This window comes from Tripterygium wilfordii, chromosome 7, assembly GCF_013401445.1.
Source record: "Tripterygium wilfordii isolate XIE 37 chromosome 7, ASM1340144v1, whole genome shotgun sequence".
Taxonomy (NCBI): Eukaryota; Viridiplantae; Streptophyta; class Magnoliopsida; order Celastrales; family Celastraceae; genus Tripterygium; species Tripterygium wilfordii.
Window position 1 is genome coordinate 3,939,698 of NC_052238.1, and position 16,832 is coordinate 3,956,529.

At 38.4% G+C, this 16,832-nt stretch overlaps 5 protein-coding genes across 12 annotated transcripts; 3 read left to right on the top strand and 2 right to left on the bottom strand.

Moving 5' to 3' along the window:
- Positions 1-1,666: 1,666 nt before the first annotated feature.
- Positions 1,667-6,067, top strand: LOC120003066 (conserved oligomeric Golgi complex subunit 6). Its single transcript, XM_038851966.1, has 11 exons — positions 1,667-1,931; positions 2,020-2,072; positions 2,144-2,291; positions 2,375-2,482; positions 3,135-3,202; positions 3,533-3,656; positions 3,842-3,988; positions 4,115-4,381; positions 4,464-4,742; positions 5,095-5,241; positions 5,406-6,067. Exons 1-11 carry the CDS (start codon positions 1,713-1,715, stop codon positions 5,904-5,906), a joined length of 2,061 nt encoding a protein of 686 aa, XP_038707894.1. The 5' UTR covers positions 1,667-1,712; the 3' UTR covers positions 5,907-6,067.
- Positions 6,068-6,389: 322 nt separating this feature from the next.
- Positions 6,390-10,963, top strand: LOC120001248 (putative pentatricopeptide repeat-containing protein At5g08490). 8 transcript variants are annotated; one of them, XM_038849481.1, is made up of 6 exons: positions 6,390-9,252; positions 9,432-9,532; positions 9,630-9,666; positions 9,800-9,872; positions 10,749-10,821; positions 10,918-10,962. In XM_038849481.1, the coding sequence occupies exon 1, from the start codon at positions 6,637-6,639 to the stop codon at positions 9,232-9,234; it is 2,598 nt and encodes an 865-aa protein (XP_038705409.1). In that variant the 5' UTR covers positions 6,390-6,636; the 3' UTR covers positions 9,235-9,252; positions 9,432-9,532; positions 9,630-9,666; positions 9,800-9,872; positions 10,749-10,821; positions 10,918-10,962. The 8 variants fall into 8 exon arrangements, with proteins under 8 accessions (XP_038705409.1, XP_038705405.1, XP_038705404.1 ...); XM_038849477.1 differs by having other exon boundaries at positions 6,390-9,532; positions 9,611-9,666; positions 10,918-10,963; XM_038849476.1 differs by having other exon boundaries at positions 6,390-9,532; positions 10,918-10,963.
- LOC120001251 (VQ motif-containing protein 31-like) lies at positions 9,879-11,244 on the bottom strand. The gene has a single exon (XM_038849484.1). It carries the CDS (start codon positions 11,242-11,244, stop codon positions 10,726-10,728), a length of 519 nt encoding a protein of 172 aa, XP_038705412.1. The 3' UTR covers positions 9,879-10,725.
- On the top strand, positions 11,186-14,076 carry LOC120001250. The gene is made up of 2 exons (XM_038849483.1): positions 11,186-11,297; positions 13,432-14,076. Exon 2 carries the CDS (start codon positions 13,442-13,444, stop codon positions 13,985-13,987), a length of 546 nt encoding a protein of 181 aa, XP_038705411.1. The 5' UTR covers positions 11,186-11,297; positions 13,432-13,441; the 3' UTR covers positions 13,988-14,076.
- A 621-nt stretch (positions 14,077-14,697) lies between these two features.
- On the bottom strand, positions 14,698-16,059 carry LOC120002487 (aspartic proteinase nepenthesin-1-like). The gene has a single exon (XM_038851259.1). It carries the CDS (start codon positions 16,057-16,059, stop codon positions 14,698-14,700), a length of 1,362 nt encoding a protein of 453 aa, XP_038707187.1.
- Positions 16,060-16,832: the final 773 nt, after the last annotated feature.

The following is a 16,832-nucleotide window of genomic DNA, read 5'->3' on the forward strand; positions in this document are numbered from 1 at the left end:
GGTTACATATGATCATCATAATCACAAATAGTGGTCATACATATACTACCATTTCATATAGTCTATATATATACACACACGCACAGTTGTAAGGATTAGCCCTATCTCCTCCTGGATTGGTGGTAGTGGGGTACGAAGATGGATATATGTATACATATATATATGGTTGGTTGGGCTCACCCTTTTTAGCCTTTTTTAATAATTAGTGTGAGACACATTATGATTATGCATGCACACCCATGTGATTGATACCAAACAATTGCCACTGTAAATCATCAAAGTGGGGTGATGTGGAAGAGAATGAATTGTAATCTAAGCAAATAGTGCAAAGTGCCAAAACAAAGCCTATATATATACAGGCATTTTTTAAAAAGATTTGCGTTGGGGAAGATATCTACAACTAGACAAGGCAGAACCCACAGAGCCCACGCGTGTATTTTCTTTTTAGATTCTCTATTTTAGCTTTTATAGTTGCACTACCACGGGCACCCACTTAATGATCAACTAGCTAGCTAGGGGGAGAGATTTGCAAATATATAATTAATCCCTACGCCATATTGGTTGTTATTATTGTTCAAATGATGCATATATAGCTTATGGAGATTGTTGATAGTGATGGGTTTTTGTTCTTATTTATTATAAAAATTGCAACTCTTAGGTTGTTGTTATAGTTGTTGTTGTTGGTGGATGAATTGTATGATAAGTGAAATCATTGTGTGGCTTGAAAATCTTGGTGTGTGTGTGTATATATATATATATATGTATGTATGTATATAATATAATTTTACATAGATATGTAAAAGAACTAAAGATAAAGAGGGCATGCGCATATATGTGGGTGTGTGGCCCCTACTACTACTAGTCTTCTCAATCCTCAAAATACTGACGTAAGCATGAGCACTTATATTTTCCTTAGTTTTGGTATGTTATTTAGGTATCCGTGGAATACCAATGATGATCGATGTATATGTCTAACGAAAAATATTATATATTTTATTTCAAGAAAATGGTCTCGTTTCTTTCATTTGAACTCATGAACTCTAAAAATGGTCTCGTCTAATTAGTCACCTGGATGTTCACTTTTCCACTTCTAAAAGGTTATGTTCTAGTGGGGTAGGTAACATCATTTCTTGAAATGATGTCTCATCATCCTTATTCTGATTTATGTTCATAATCGTCTACTGTTATGGTTGGAGTATTTCTTAAATTTGGGCCGGGCTTCATGACATTTGGGCTTTTAATTTCGGTTGACCCAAAACAGGGAAATGGTCATCAAGCCCATGAATATAGTTCGTCAAGTGATGGAAGATCCAGCACATTGTGGTTTTTCGTTTCTTTCGGATTGGGGTTTTTCTTAAAGTTGGGCCGGGCTTCATGACATTTGGGCTTTTAATTTCGGTTGACCTAAAACAGGGAAATGGTTTTCAAGCCCATGAAGATAGTTCGTCACTTCGTCAAGTGATGGAAGATCCAGCACATTGTGGTTTTTTCGTTTCTTTCGGATTGGGGTTTTTCTTAAAGTTGGGCCGGGCTTCAAGACATTTGGGCTTTTAATTTTGGTTGACCTAAAACAGGGAAATGGTTATCAAGCCCATGAAGATGGTTCGTCAAGTGAAAGAAGATCCAGCCCATTGTGGTTTTTTTATTCGTTTCTTGCGGATTTTTAACTAAAATTGACTGTATAGAGATCTCGAACTCAACGATCGGAAATCATGGCGACGGTAGGATTGGCGCCCGGGCTGTCGAGGAAGCTGAAGAAGGTGTTAGAATCGAGGACCGACACTCCCGATTTGCTTGCCTCCCTCAACACTCTCTCCACGTTTTACACCGACAACACTCCCCAGGCACGTCGGAACCTTAGATCTACTATCGAAAAGCGTTCACTCTCCATCAATCTCGACTTCCTTCAGGCCGCCCTTCCTGCTCAACAGGTTTGTTTTGCTTCTCCAATGTAATCGTAATTATGTTTTCGTTTTGGCTAAGCTTGTTATCGATTATATTCGAATGAATCCGTCGCAGGCCTTGGATCGCGTCGAGGAGGAAGTCAATGCACTCGCTGATTGCTGCGACAAGTAAGATTTAGGGTTTCTGGTTTGTGATCCGTTGGATTTGAAATCAAAACTTTGTTGTTGTTTTTTTGCAGAATCGCAAATGCCTTGAGCAGTTGCAGTAGTAAAACCGGCGATATAATCAGCACCACCGAGAGGCTTAAGCAAGAGCTGGACGTCACTACGCAGAGGCAAGAGATTGTTTCGTGTTTCCTTCGAGATTACCAGCTCTCTAATGAAGAGGTTGATTTTAACTTCTTTGTTGCTAATTGATTATTTTTGTTAGCTTTCTAAGTTTTTGTCCCTATATCCGGTTGTTGTTCTAGATAAGTGCATTGAGGGATGAAGAACTGAATGAGAATTTCTTCAAGGCACTGTCTCATGTTCAAGAAATTCATGCCAACTGCAAAGTTCTGCTAAGGACGCATCACCAGGTAGGACATATCATCATCTCCTTTGCTTATCCTTTTCATTTCTTCATATGAGCTTCGAACGTGATTCTATCATCACCTGATTACCTGAAAGCTGAAAGACGCTTTTGAGTATAATATTCTTCGGTTAAGTTGAAGATACAGACAAGCACCAATGAAACATGGCATTCACCATCCATTTCCAACCATTCAAGAGTGATGGAGAATTTGAGAGTGGGCATGCATATGTAGGAGTTAAAATCCTATAATACATCCGGAGAGTGTTTCTGGGATGGGGGCTAAGCTGAATGTTGAAGAAACTATAAGGGGCAAAAATCGAAGCAATTTAATATGGATTAGATTAAGAAGTTAGATCATCTTTTGTTTGTTGACTACTCTTTTGAGTTGTGTTATCAACTAGTTGTTGACTTGCCTTTACTGTGGATCCTTAGTGAGAGGCTTACTGCAGAGCCCTTCATCTTGAATGGAAACCTAAGAACCTAGGCTATATTTGTGGAGGCAGCAAGTATCGGGGATATGGTTAAGTACCTCCCTGAAAATTGCATCTTATTGGACCTGACTCTTTTACCCATATCGTATCCCTCTCCTTTCGCTCATATTTCAGTTTTTGGATTTAATAATGGTAAGTACCATTCACTTGAGAATCTTCTCACAGCGTGCAGGTTTGGAGCTGATGGATATGATGGCAGTGTACCAAGAAGGAGCCTATGAGCGCTTATGCAGGTGAAGGCTCTCTATCATGTGTGACATAAGCATTTTGAAGGAACTCGCTTCCTTTTTAATTGGGGTTGCAAACGCGTGGGGATTATTGAGGAATATATCCAGCTTTAGTTGCTTGTATTTTTTATACTGACTATACCCACAAGCATCGAAAAAGTGTAAATCTGGCTATTTTGTGTGCACTAAGCATTATCCAGATTACAGATGTACAGTAGGCATGATATGTTTATAGTTCAGTTCATAGACATTTGCGTACTTCATATGTCTTTATAGCATATTTCTCTGGTGTTTGATTGGATCAGTAATAGGTATCTTGTTCTGTTTCTTATCTAGGTGGGTTCAGGCAGAGTGTAGGAAATTGGGAGACACTGATAATCCAGAAGTTAGTGACCTCTTGAAAACAGCAGTGCGCTGCCTCAAAGAGAGGCCTGTCCTTTTCAAGTATTGTGCAGAAGAGGTAATTCTGTTTTGTCATACTAGTGATAACCTCTTCTTCAGAGTATGTTAAAGGAGCACCCTCTTGCTGATCTCTTGCTGATTCAACGCAAAAAGATCAAAATGCAAAAAAAAAAAGAAGAAGAAAGAAAGAAGAGAGGAATAACTACAAATATTAAATGAAACATCCTTTTGCTAACTATACAGGTGGCAAATATGAGGCATAATGCATTATTTAGAAGGTTTATAAGTGCTCTCACACGTGGAGGACCTGGGGGACTTCCAAGACCAATAGAAGTGCATGCCCATGATCCCTTGCGATATGTAGGAGATATGCTAGGGTGGTTACATCAGGTTTGACCACGCCTTTTACTTTTTTTGTTCAAATATATTTATGTAGTTATTGATTAGTATATTTGCTTTTTGAGTATTATAATGTCAACGTAAATTACAAATTTACAATCTATTGTTTCTATGCAGGCCTTGGCATCTGAGCGAGAACTTGCCCTTGCGTTACTTGATCCTGACGCAGTAGTGGATACTGGTTCAACTGCAAGCAGCCGGTTTTCCAAGAGCTTGGATAATGAGTCTGCAAATACAGAAAATGACTTAACATTTGTTCTGGATAGAATATTTGAAGGGGTTTGCCGCCCATTTAAAGTGAGAGTTGAACAAGTTTTGCAGTCGCAACCTAGTCTTATAATTTCATATAAACTCTGTAATACACTGGAGTTTTACAGCTACACAGTGAGTTGTGCTTTTATCTCAATGTTTCGGCTTCCCTCACTCTTATTCTGTGATAATACTTAACCTTTTTGTTTATGTCTAGATATCAGATTTGCTTGGGAGGGATACCGCACTCTGTAATACTCTTTTGGCACTCAAGGACGCTGCTCTGAAAACATTTTTTGAAATACTAAAAATTCGAGGAGAAAAGCTTTTACGCTATCCTCCCCTTGTTTCTGTTGATCTTTCTCCACCACCAGCAGTTAGAGAAGGTGTCTCCGTACTGCTTGAAATAATTGAGACCCATAATAGCATGATGGTTTCTGCTTCTGGCAAATCTTTTGATCCTGTGATATCTGCTTTATTGGATCCTATCATTCAGGTGTGTTTGTTGGTCCTATCAGTGGCATCGATTACATTTATACTTGGATTAATGTACCCATGGTTGGAGACATTTAGATTACCATCTATATAAGATATGCAACACTAAAAGTGTTAAAGATTGCTGATATTGTCAGTGGTTGAAAGACAATATTATTTGAGCTTAAACTTCATGCAACTCGTGTTTCTGAATTCAACTATTGACCCAACAGTAAATTATTTTTGAAAAACTTAGACTGGGTATACTACTTGATTAGTTAGGTGGCGTATAGAAAATTATACCAGTTTATATAGAGGGTTTTGATTGTAAATCCGTTGGCTGGACTGGTTTGACTGAAATATTAATTTTGCAGATGTGTGAGCAAGCGGCAGAGGCTCACAAGTCCAAGGTAAGTGGACACTCTTTGAGAAGAAACAGAACAAGTTCTGATTCAAGCCAAATCACTAAATCACCTGTCGATGCAATTCTGACAAATAGCAATACTGGCCCGTCTTCTCAGGTTTTTCTCTTACCCAATTTTCTGTTTTGAGTACACAATTCAACGAACTTGCCAGACCTTTTTTTCTTTGAGTGCAAACTCATTTCCTACAATGACGCTTTTTCTTTGAATGGAAATCCTGTACCTATTGCATCCTCATTTGTGATATCATGAGTTGCTTACAGAACAGTGAAACACCTGCTAAAATCTTTCTCATCAACTGCTTGTGTGCCATCCAACAACCGCTGATTGGGCATGAGGTTGCTGCTGAATATTTGAAGAAACTTGGAGCAATGATAGATAATCACATGCATGCTCTTGTGGAAAAAGAAGTTGATGCCATTTTAAGAAGATGTGGCTTGTCACAAAAGATGCATCACTTCCGTGGCGAGGATTCCAGTGGGGCCCCACTATCAGAGATGGAAGACACATCTCCAACCTCTCTTTCAGAGTGTTTGAGGGCTTTCTTTGGGCTAATCTTGGGAAGTGACAGTTCTCTCCCAGAATTTGAGCAGTTGCAGGTTCCTAAATTGCGTTCCGAAACCTGTGTTCAGGTTGCTAAGTCTCTGGCTGAAGCTTATGAGTCAATTTATGAGGCTCTTATGGATCCCAAGAATGGCTACTCGGACCCCAAGTCACTGGCAAGGCATCCTCCAGACCAGATAAGGACTATTTTGGGAATATGAATATCAATGAATATATATATATGTATTCTTGTAGTTATTGTAGTTGTTCATTTGCTGGGTTCAAAACAATGGATTTGTGATTGGCTGTGATGTATTCGTCAACATTCCCAATTAGCTTCTATATGGAATAAAAAACTTTTTCGTTGTTGTTTCTTGTTCAATACTTCTAGGAACGAGTCTGAATGTTCCAAATTTACCTTATTTGTAATGAAACCAATTTTTAAGTTTATGGAGTGAATGGTATTTAGAGATTCCAGCGCTGGTGCTTTGTGAGGCTATGTTTTGAAATGTTGGTTTTGGGGGCCATCCGACACGCTTGCAAAAGATCCAAGATTGAGCTCAATCTTAAAGCCCACTTATAAAATGGGCCGAATCAAAGAACGATCTGGGCTCGATTTGCTTGCCCCCCGTCTCATTGAATTAGTTATCATGCCCAGGAAATTGATGATAGTCCCCAAACTGCCAAACAAAGCCTATAAAATATGAAACTTAGGATTTGGATTTATTACAGAAATGAGATATTTAATACGGCGGAGATGAAGACTGGACGCAGCGGAAACCGGCCGCTAAATGAATAATCGGCGACAGAGCTTGTAGTGTAACTTTCTAAAGCCTCGATAATTACAATAACAGCCATCAAATTGATCAAAAAAAGCTGATGTTGAGAACCCAAGGGGAGGATTGATTGTCATGTAGGAAAATATAAGACGCGCGGGTGGTGTTTGTTGATATGCCTGAACCAGATGCCAACAAATTGGGCATTCCTAAAGGCTTCTGTTTAAGCCAAAATCATGATTTCAGAGAATTCGCGACCATTCTCAAATCCTGTGCTGCCTGCTCGGCCATCAGATGGGGGAAGGTGCTTCATAGTAGCATTGTGAAATTGGGGCATTTGTCCTGCCAGTATGTGTCCAAACCACTGCTCAACGTGTATGCTAAATGTGGAGCTCTCAGTGACTGTCAAAAGCTATTTGGTGAAATGGGCAACCATGATCCTGTCAGTTGGAATATTGTCTTATCTGGGTTTGCTGGGGTGAGGACTCATGATGTTGAGGCAATGAGAATGTTTTGTGCAATGCACGTAGCCAATGAACCTAAGCCAACTTCTATCACCATTGCTATAATTTTGCCGGTATATGCTCGCTTGGGTGAGTTATGTACCGGGAAGAGTGTGCATTCTTATGCTATTAAATCTGGATTGGAAACCCATACACTTGTTGGAAATGCTCTTGTATCTATGTATGCTAAGTGTGGGCTGGTACTCAATGATTCATATGCAGCATTCAATAGCATTGGTGACAAGGACGTTGTTTCGTGGAACGCAATTATTGCAGGATTTTCTGAGAATGGTTTGATGGAAGATGCTTTCAGACTTTTCAGGTTGATGTTGAAGGGATCAACAAAACCAAACTATGCAACCATTGTCAATATTATACCTGTTTGTTCTTCTTTTCATAAGTTTTTTGCTTACCACTTTGGGAAAGAAATTCACGGCTATATCCTGCGGAGGAATGAGTTGGGAACAGATGGTTTTGTCTCCAATGCTTTGATGAGTTTTTACTTGAGAGTTGGAAGGATGGAAGTGGCTGAATTGTTATTCCAAAGGATAAACTCGAAAGATTTGGTTTCATGGAATGCTCTTATTGCAGGATATGCATCAAATGGTGAGTGGTTGAAAGCATTAGAGTTGTTTCGCAAATTACTTTCCCTAAAGACAATTGGCCCCGATTCTGTCACTCTTGTCAGCATTCTTCCTGCCTGTGCCCATTTACATAACTTGCAGGTCGGTAAAGAGATTCATGGCTTTGTTCTCCGACATCCACACCTACAAGATGACACTGCAGTGGGTAATGCCCTGGTCAATTTCTATGCAAAATGTGATAAAACAGAAGCAGCATATCATACTTTTTTGATGATTTCTAAAAGAGACTTGATATCATGGAACTCTATGCTTGATGCCTTCGTGGAGAGTGGACTTCATACTCAGTTTCTAGACTTATTACATCGGATGCTTAGTCAAGGAATTAGTCCCGATTCGATTACCATCTTATCAATAATCTGTTTCTGTTATACTTTGCTTAGAACTGAAAAGGTTAAAGAAACTCATTGCTATTCCATTAAGGCTGGCCTATTTCTAGGTGATACAGAACCAACTATAGGAAATGCAATGCTTGACGCATATGCCAAATGTGGAAACCTGGACTATGCATTCAAAGTCTTTCAAAGTTTATCAGGGATGAGGAATTTGGTCACTTTCAATTCGATGATATCAAGCTACATTAGTTATGGATCTCATGACAAGGCGCACACGATCTTTAATGAGATGTCTGCAACTGATCTCACCACTTATAATTTGATGGTCCGAGTTTATGCTGAAAATGATAATCCTGATCAAGCACTCAATCTCTTTCGTGAGATGCAAGCTCGAGGAATGAAGCCTGATGCAGTGTCTATTGTAAGTGTCCTTCCAGTGTGTACTCAGATGGCCTCAGCGCACTTGCTCAGGCAGTGTCATGGATATGCAACTAGAGCTTGTTTAGATGATCTGTGCTTAAAGGGAGCTATCTTGGATGTTTATGCAAAATGTGGCAGTGTAGATTGTGCTCATAAGCTTTTCCAATCAAGTCCTCAAAAGGATTTGGTTATGTTCACAGCAATGGTGGGTGGGTATGCCATGCATGGTATGGGGAAGGAAGCACTAGAGGTTTTCTCTCATATGCTCGAATGGGGTGTAAAGCCAGATCATGTCATCATCACTTCTGTTTTATCTGCTTGCAGTCATGCTGGCCTTGTCAATGAAGGTTTGGACATTTTCTGTTCAATAGAGAAGACCTATGGGATGAAACTGACCATGGAGCAGTACTCCTGTGTGGTAGATCTCCTTGCACGTGGAGGTCAAGTCAATGATGCATATTCTTTGGTGTCTGGAATGCCCATTGAAGCTAATGCAAATGTATGGGGAACATTGCTTGGTGCTTGTAGAACCCATCACGAGGTGGAATTAGGACGTGTTGTGGCAGATCGCTTGTTCACTATGGAAGCAAATAACATTGGCAATTATGTAGTCATGTCAAATTTATATGCAGCAGAAGCTATATGGGATCGGGTCATGGAGATTAGAAAACTGATAAGGACAAGAGATCTAAAGAAGCCTGCAGGATGCAGTTGGATTGAACTGGAACAGAAAAAGAATATCTTCATAGCTGGAGACTCATCTCACCCTCAAAGGAGTATTATTTATAGTACATTAAGTGCCTTGGATCAACAGATCAAGGAGCCTTTCCAACTGAAGCAACAGTTGAACTTACTGGCATTGGGAGTGTCATAATTAACGCCAAGCCACTTGGTAAGAAATATTGGATCCATTTGCTTATTGAATTTGTATACGAAGATTCATTCTCTGCTTTCAGGTGTTGAACTGGAATGAATCTACTTCACTGGCATTCTTTGTTGAGTCTTGTTTATACCCTCTTTCTTTAAAAAGTTGAGTTTTTGAAATTCTTCACTTCAACATGACAAGATCAGGGAAGCCTAGATTTGTTTGGTCCTCTGGTTCATCAGACAGCCCCTTGCCATTGTGGAGCAGTTATTTGGGAGTTGTTGGCTTTTTTCCCTGGAATGCTGTAGTGAGTCACTGAAACTGGATTTATCTCTTGATTATTATGAGCACTTTATGTTCGTAATTCCCACAATGATTAATACAGCTGGAAATGTCTCTTTCAGTGGTTGTGCCTTTCTATTGGTGGGAATTTGAGAATTGGTCAGTAATCACTTTGAGGGCTCATTCTTAATACTCGAAATTTACATCAATATACCTTCTCATTCATGTTTAATAGCTTTTTAAGCACTACTTTGTCTTACCAACTGAGAAATGTTTTTTGTTCTTGTCTCAGATGAAATTTAAACCAAACTCATCCCTCAACTGACAAATTTAATGCATTTGCTTGTGAGGACTTCGGTTAAGCGGTAACTTTCTTATATGCTTCAGGTTCATGAAACTTTTTGTTATGGTTAAATTAATGCAAAATGTTGAGTATATTATAGACTTCCACATTGTTGTGTGTAAAACTTTTTAGACATGTAGATGAATATTTCATATGTTTTATTTAGTCAGAATCTTTTTCTTTTTAAGGTACCTCCTTTCTGTTTGTTCTGAATTCTGGTGGTTACTTGCATATGACGGCAGCTTCTATTTCTAATTTTATTCAGACTGATAATTTATCAAGATTCAAACATTCCTACTATGCACATATTTGCTACTACATATGCATGTTTCTCCCAAATATTCTGTATTTGCTTGATCTTTTCCCACCACTGCTTCAAGTACAGTGAATTGTCCTCGTACTATTTCTTCACGTTTGAATCTCAAATATTGGGGCTTAACATTTCAGGGTCTTTGACGCTAATTTTGGTGGTTTGTTTCAAATTTACTAAAAATGCAAGGGACTTCACAATTTGAAGCAGTAAATTGTTACTCATGGAAAATTTTCTTTTTTGGTAGAGATACTAACAAATACATTAAAGATTGCATCCAGTCAGCTGCAATTTGACTCTTCGATTGTTAAGTTCTGCAGCACTTAGTTTGAATACTTCCTTGGCACATGACACATATCATCTCAGGGAAACTCTTTTCCTATATATATGATTGTTGAGGGAAAAAAGAAAAAGAAGGCAATGTAGATTAAATGGTAATTGGGGATCAAAGAGATGTTTTACAATACTGTCTCAGTTTTCCAAACTTCAAAGAACCCTGTATATGATAATATGCTTGACCCGAGTGTCAAAAGAAAATCATCGTAGGAAAAATGTATAGTCTAGTTCATCGTTTGTCACTTGTTTTAGGGGATGTTAATGGAAACAAGGGAAGTAACTCGGGTTCAGTGTATCCTGGTCTGGATCGAGGTGATGGATGCAAGTAAAATCGCCTCTCTTTGATGGCTTTCTCTTCTTCCTCACCATTTAAATTTGGAATTGCTGACTCAAGTTTGTTTTCTTCTTCTTGTATGGACAGTTTTGAGAAAATTGTGGATGGGGTACCTACAGGGCTCGGGAGAAAACCAGCAATCCCTGATATGCTTGGAGAACTGGAAGGCTTAAAATTGACAGGAGGTTTGACTATCTCAAGCTTTGGCCTCATGTATTGCCTTCTTTCATGGAGTTTGGTGGTTTGCCTCTTAATGCCTGTGGCCTTTGTCACTGCTCCTTGTGCTGCATCACCCTCTGATGGTCCTGTTAATCGCTGCACGACCTCTCGGAAAGCAACTGTGTCTGTTTGCACAAAGGTGGTTAAGGGTTTACAACTGCCTGCTTCTTGGATCGTCTGCTTCTCCATGAACATTTATTTCATTGAGATTGCGAATCTGCCAGGCCCAGACCTGCAAAACATTCCAGGTAAGTTGCCTTGTTCATAAAACACCAGATTATTCAATTGTCTTAGAACATACAATTGGCGATATATAATAACATATCTGCAGACATGCTTTCTAGTAACTTGACTTGACCGGCCTACCTTATCCAGTCAAGATCAATTTCTTGGTGTAAAGTGAACGCATTTTTTTGATAGACAGATGGAAAAACAAAGCTGCTAATTCATCATTTTTCTTCAGTCATTAGGGTAAAGAATCTTTGCTAGTCTGGTATTGGTACATGAGGGTAGGCAAATCTTGACCTGTTCGCTTGTTAAAACAACATATTCTATGCTTTTATGTGATTTGTGAATTTTAGGCATAAAGTGCTTGGCCTGGTTAGGCACACCTATAGTCTTTTCATGTCCAAAAGCCAATTGAGCTGAAACTGAAACTCTGTATTCTGCCAGAATATATTTCTAATGAATGAGAAAGAAGTTTCACATTGTTCTTACTGTTCATAATCATGAACTTGTCTTCACCCAGAAGAGTATGGGCAATGGACACAAGGCTCCTGTTTTTTTGTTTTTCAATTGACATGAAAAATGAAGGAAATTCTATAATACACAAGAATTTTAAATAAATAAATAAAAAACCAGAACATACCTCCAATGTCTGGCTGGAACTTCAATGTAGTAGAACTTTATCAGAAAATCCAAATGAAATTTAAGAAAAAAATTTTTGACTGAATATTGAGAGGAAGAAGAGGAATGGGAATGGAGGAAGAGAATGAGAGGGAAGCTATGTAGGTATGTTTAGCTGCTTGTCTGTCCAACACTCAAAAGCCAGTTAGGACAAACAATTAAGGTAACCTCTTAAAAACAACATTTGACACATCATTTGTTTGTTGTAAAGGACATGGAATTCAGTTTCTTAGTATACTTTTGAGACGTAACAGCCTTCTTTCCCAGAATAACTTGCTTGCCACAACTACCTTTACTTGATCAAATTATGCAAATTTTACTGAATTTAGCTAATGAATAATGACCAAGTTATGAACTTGAAATCTAAGAAAACCAAGATCACAATAGCTTTACATAAATATCTTATTTGTTTCGACAGATAAGAGAAGACCAGAATTTATTGACTTGAAAATTATGTCTTAACAAATTAATATCATCAGGACCACAACCTCCACATGGTCATTGATGACCAAAAACACCTTTAATCCTGTCACTTATGGTTGTTAGCACTAAAACAAAATTAGGGTTTCCAACTCTAAATAATTTATGATGACTCATCCCTAAACCATCATTTCCACAATTTACTGCCCATTTTTGAGTAATACCAACTTTCTTATATAAAAAAGTCATTAACATATTTTTATGCTTCCTGTTATAATTATTATTTGTTTTAACTCTGTTTTGTATCATCAATTAATCACCACCGGTAGTTTCTTAATTATTTGTAGTATTTGTCGGATTTGAGGCTCTACAATTCCTCGATAATTCTGGAGTTTAAAATTTTAGATCTAATGGTCAAACTAAATGCCACATCATCTATTTCTTACTTTTATCCAAATAATATCACGTCATTCTCTCTCCTCACATATATATTTTTCGACTTTATTAAAAAACGAGATAAGTTGACATCATATGAGTCATTATATGAAATTTTCAAAATTCTAAAATTTAAGGGAAATTATAGAACCCCCGAATCCATATTTATCATGACTAACAAAAAAAATAGTAATAAAAGGAAATAAAATAAAAGAGGTGTTGAATATTGCACCTGAAATTTTATTACATTCCATTTAGGGCAGATATGATAATAAATTTGATCATTCACAGTCAACTACTCATAATCTATATAAACCAAAAAATTAAGGCATTAGTTTTACCACAAATTGTTGTGAGCTTTCTTGTGTTTTTCATTGTGATGCAGAAATAAAATAAGACTCTGTTCATCTGTTTTTCTGAATCTCATGCTGGTATAGTGATAATTAGTGGTGTGGGCCAAGAATTCCAACTACTTCATTCTCTCCCATTAGGTACTGTTGTGGGTTGTATCAGTGTAGCTTTCAACAATGGAATTCTCTCATTAATATTTCTTCACTTAAAGTTTGAATAAATTCAAACCAATATATGCTCTGTTTTTGTTTTTTGTTTATTGTGGCTAAGACATACACACATGTACATTGAAGAAGAAACAATGGGGTCACAAGACTTCAGCTTCCCAAAAGTCATAAATTCCACTCCTCAACTCTTCACATTCTCACCATCACTATGGCGTGCATCTTCCTCTGTTTTTCCATCTTTCGACGATAATTTCTTCGACAATAGAGAAAGAGAAGCAGATCTTGGAAGGAATCCCAGCTTCTCCTGCCCAGAAACTAGTGAGGAGGAGGAGGAGGAGGAGGACAAGATGGACGTGTTGTGGGAGGACTTTAATGACAAGGAACTACAAAGGGTTTGTTCTAGAGAGAGAAACAAGAGCAGAGGAGCAAAAACAGAGGAGAACGTGAATGGGAGAGAAGATGATAATAAGGTTGTGAAGATTTGTTGTGTGAAGATGCACAAGAGAGGTACTGCCATACAACCTCATCATCAACACAAGAGAAAAAACATGGGGGTGGCTGTGAAGGTTCTGATAAGGAAGATTTTCTCTACTGATAAGAAATCTTCAAGGAGATTCAACAACAAGTACTGTTTATGGGCATCAAAGTCTAGGATTTGAAGATTGAAGTTTTCAAATTGGTTCTTGGCTGTATTTATCCCCTAAAACTTCTCATATTATATATATAAATATTTCAATTTCTTTGGGGTTTTTCAATTAATTTGGTGCAATCATGTTTACCTGAGTATGTCAACGGTCATTCCATAATTGAAAGTTTGAAACACATGATAAGGGACGAACCAACGTTCTAGTAGGCCCTTATTTATATACTTGGGCCCTCGCCAAGGGCCCAGCTTTCGGGCTTGAAAAAGTGAATGAGCCTTGGTGCAGTGATCCAATCTACAGCGCAACATGGGCTATGCTGCAACAGCCGTTGGATTTTCAAAATCGTCTCTGGCAGAGACTCTCTGCAACACGACTCTCTCTCCCTTGAAACCTCGGCTCTACAAATTCTTGAACAGATTGGACTCGTTTCTATAAGCAACTCGAGCTCCTTCTATCTTTCTTCGAGCTCTCTATAGGGTTTCGGTGGTGCTGTTTGGGGAGGAGGGCCTTATAATTCATCACTGGCTAAGAGGTGAACACGGGGGTGCCGGTGCAGGTGGTGGGAAAGCCATATGAGATCCATCAGTTGCTGTTAGGTCAACATTGGAAATATTATTGAACTATTTATTTGAATGAGCAACTATTCCTTGTCAAGCATCGAGGATTTTGGGACATGCTCCGACTCCGATTATTCGTTGTGATTTGTTCCAACACAATGGGATCACTCACAATTGATCACATTGTGTGGGAACAAATGACAATGTCTCCTTCTCAAGATTGTGGATCACCAACAAGTTTTGCTGTTGAACACCGCCAAATATAGACGCCCTCAGATGCGAAGCAAGCATGGCCAAGCACACGAGTCCTTCCTTCTTATATTCAATCATATAATTCTGTCTCCCCAAATCCAAATCTGCTCCATCAAAATGAAATCTAAACTCAGGCACCTCCACTTCATCCCATCCCATTCCTTGCTGCAACTTGAAGCAGAGATCGAAATCCAGGTGGGACTCCTCGGATTCGTAGACAGGGAGATTAATTCTTCTTATCAACTCCTCTTTTACCAAACCATAAGCACTCTTCTCTAAACGTGTTATCGGTGTGCCTGAGTCGATATACAAGCCACCACTGCCATCCTCTGTATTAAGTTCAAAAGCCGATTTCTTGATGGGTAATTTATTCTTGCCAATTGAGATTCCTTCGAGTGAAAGATGATAATGAGATGGTTCGAATTGGTTTGTGATCAAAGGTGTCGTTTTCACTCCACTTAGTCTTTCAATATTCAAGCTTTCTAGTTCACCGATCAAAAGTGCACCACGACTTTTGGTGTCCGCCATAGATGGCAAGCAAAAACCAAATTTAGTCTCCTTGAGCTGCAAAACAAGAGATAATGCTCCTCGACCGAGGCCGACGATGCCGCTTCCGGGTTCGACCCAATCTCCTGTGTTGTCCGCTCCACAGCCAAACGCAATATTTGGAACAGTAACATCACCAAACGTTAAGTTCTCGCGGGCCAGAATTCCGCGTATGGAATAATCACCACCACCATAACTGTAGTTATACTCGCAGCTGTCAAGGCCACATATTGTACCAGGAAGTTGTTGACATAATCCACTGGAGCATGGCAACTCTGAGTAGCTCAATGAATCTTCCGGATAAAAAATATTAGGTTTTTTTTTAGTAACAGAGTTAAAGTCATCGTCGCATCCGATCCATATAAAATCACTCCCTGTGTCCATAATCATGGAGTGAGTCTTCGGCGGAGTGCCAATTGATAGCTCCATGAAGAGCTCCCCCAACTCATCCCCGGGTCTAATTGGACTGAAAATTTTGTTTAAATTTCCATTAATCTTTTGTAAGCTGATATGTCGTCTGGGCTTAATCCAATTTTCTACTCGCTCCAACTTGCTCAAGTTCTTGCCTGAATATTTAACGTACTCAAGCTTAACTCGGAACCCCTTATTGTTACGTAGCTTTGATGGCTCTAATGCTTGTACATACGTTGAACAACCTGAAGAAGCAAACGACGCCGCTGTTGCTAGCAGTACAATTAATAAGACTGATGAAAATGAAAGATTTGAAGCCATGAGTGAGTTAATGAGTGATTATAAGAGAAATTGTGATGGATATATATATTTTTTTATTTTTATTTTTATTTTTTTTTTGTATTTTGTTCTGAGTTTGGTCCTTGAGTGTTTCATTAAAAACAAAGACTTGTCAGCTTAATTGGAGAACCGAGAACATGATAAATATGTTCCTTGTTCAGATATCGGTATGCGATTACTCCCACACTGACTACTTTGTCTTCGACCACTAGTGCTCTTAAATTTCTTTGGGATCAAATCGTATAAACTCGAGAGGTACTGAATTCGTCACATTTTCCTTTTGTAATTTATGCATATTAAAACGTGTGCCAAGTTCCACGTCTTCCATAAGACAAAAAAATGATGGTGTATTTTCCAATGAACAACATTGGAATTCACCTTGCAGGCGAATACAAATTTATATATAGAAATTGATACAGATAAAATGAGGTGTCTAATGCCGACAAACGAGAAAATAGTTAATTTGATCATAAAAAGATAGTCCCTCCATCCCATTTTAATTGTCCTCATTCTTTTTTGAGATGTCTCAAAATGCATGCCCATTTCAATTAATTAAAACTAATTTCATCCATTATTAATTAAAACTAATTTCATCCATTTTTCTCATTTTACTTTTATTTACCCTTAAATTGAAAAGCTAGTGGAGTGAATTATCAAGGAATCATTGACATCTTAATTGTTCTCTATAAATGAGGGTATAAATGTCAAATTGAAGAGGAGTAATGTAATTTCTTAAACCGTGTGTAAAATTGAAG

Excerpts from the sequence above, each read along its gene's own strand:
- LOC120001251 (XM_038849484.1), bottom strand. The coding sequence starts at position 11,244 with ATGTTCATGGAGAAGCAGACGATCCAAGAAGCAGGCAGTTGTAAACCC.
- LOC120001250 (XM_038849483.1), top strand. The coding sequence starts at position 13,442 with ATGTACATTGAAGAAGAAACAATGGGGTCACAAGACTTCAGCTTCCCA.
- LOC120002487 (XM_038851259.1), bottom strand. The coding sequence starts at position 16,059 with ATGGCTTCAAATCTTTCATTTTCATCAGTCTTATTAATTGTACTGCTA.
- LOC120001248 (XM_038849473.1), top strand. The coding sequence starts at position 6,637 with ATGCCTGAACCAGATGCCAACAAATTGGGCATTCCTAAAGGCTTCTGT.
- LOC120003066 (XM_038851966.1), top strand. The coding sequence starts at position 1,713 with ATGGCGACGGTAGGATTGGCGCCCGGGCTGTCGAGGAAGCTGAAGAAG. Across the intron at positions 3,989-4,114 it reads TGCTAGGGTGGTTACATCAG|GCCTTGGCATCTGAGCGAGA; the intron begins GTTTGACCACGC and ends GTTTCTATGCAG. Across the intron at positions 4,743-5,094 it reads TATTGGATCCTATCATTCAG|ATGTGTGAGCAAGCGGCAGA; the intron begins GTGTGTTTGTTG and ends TTAATTTTGCAG.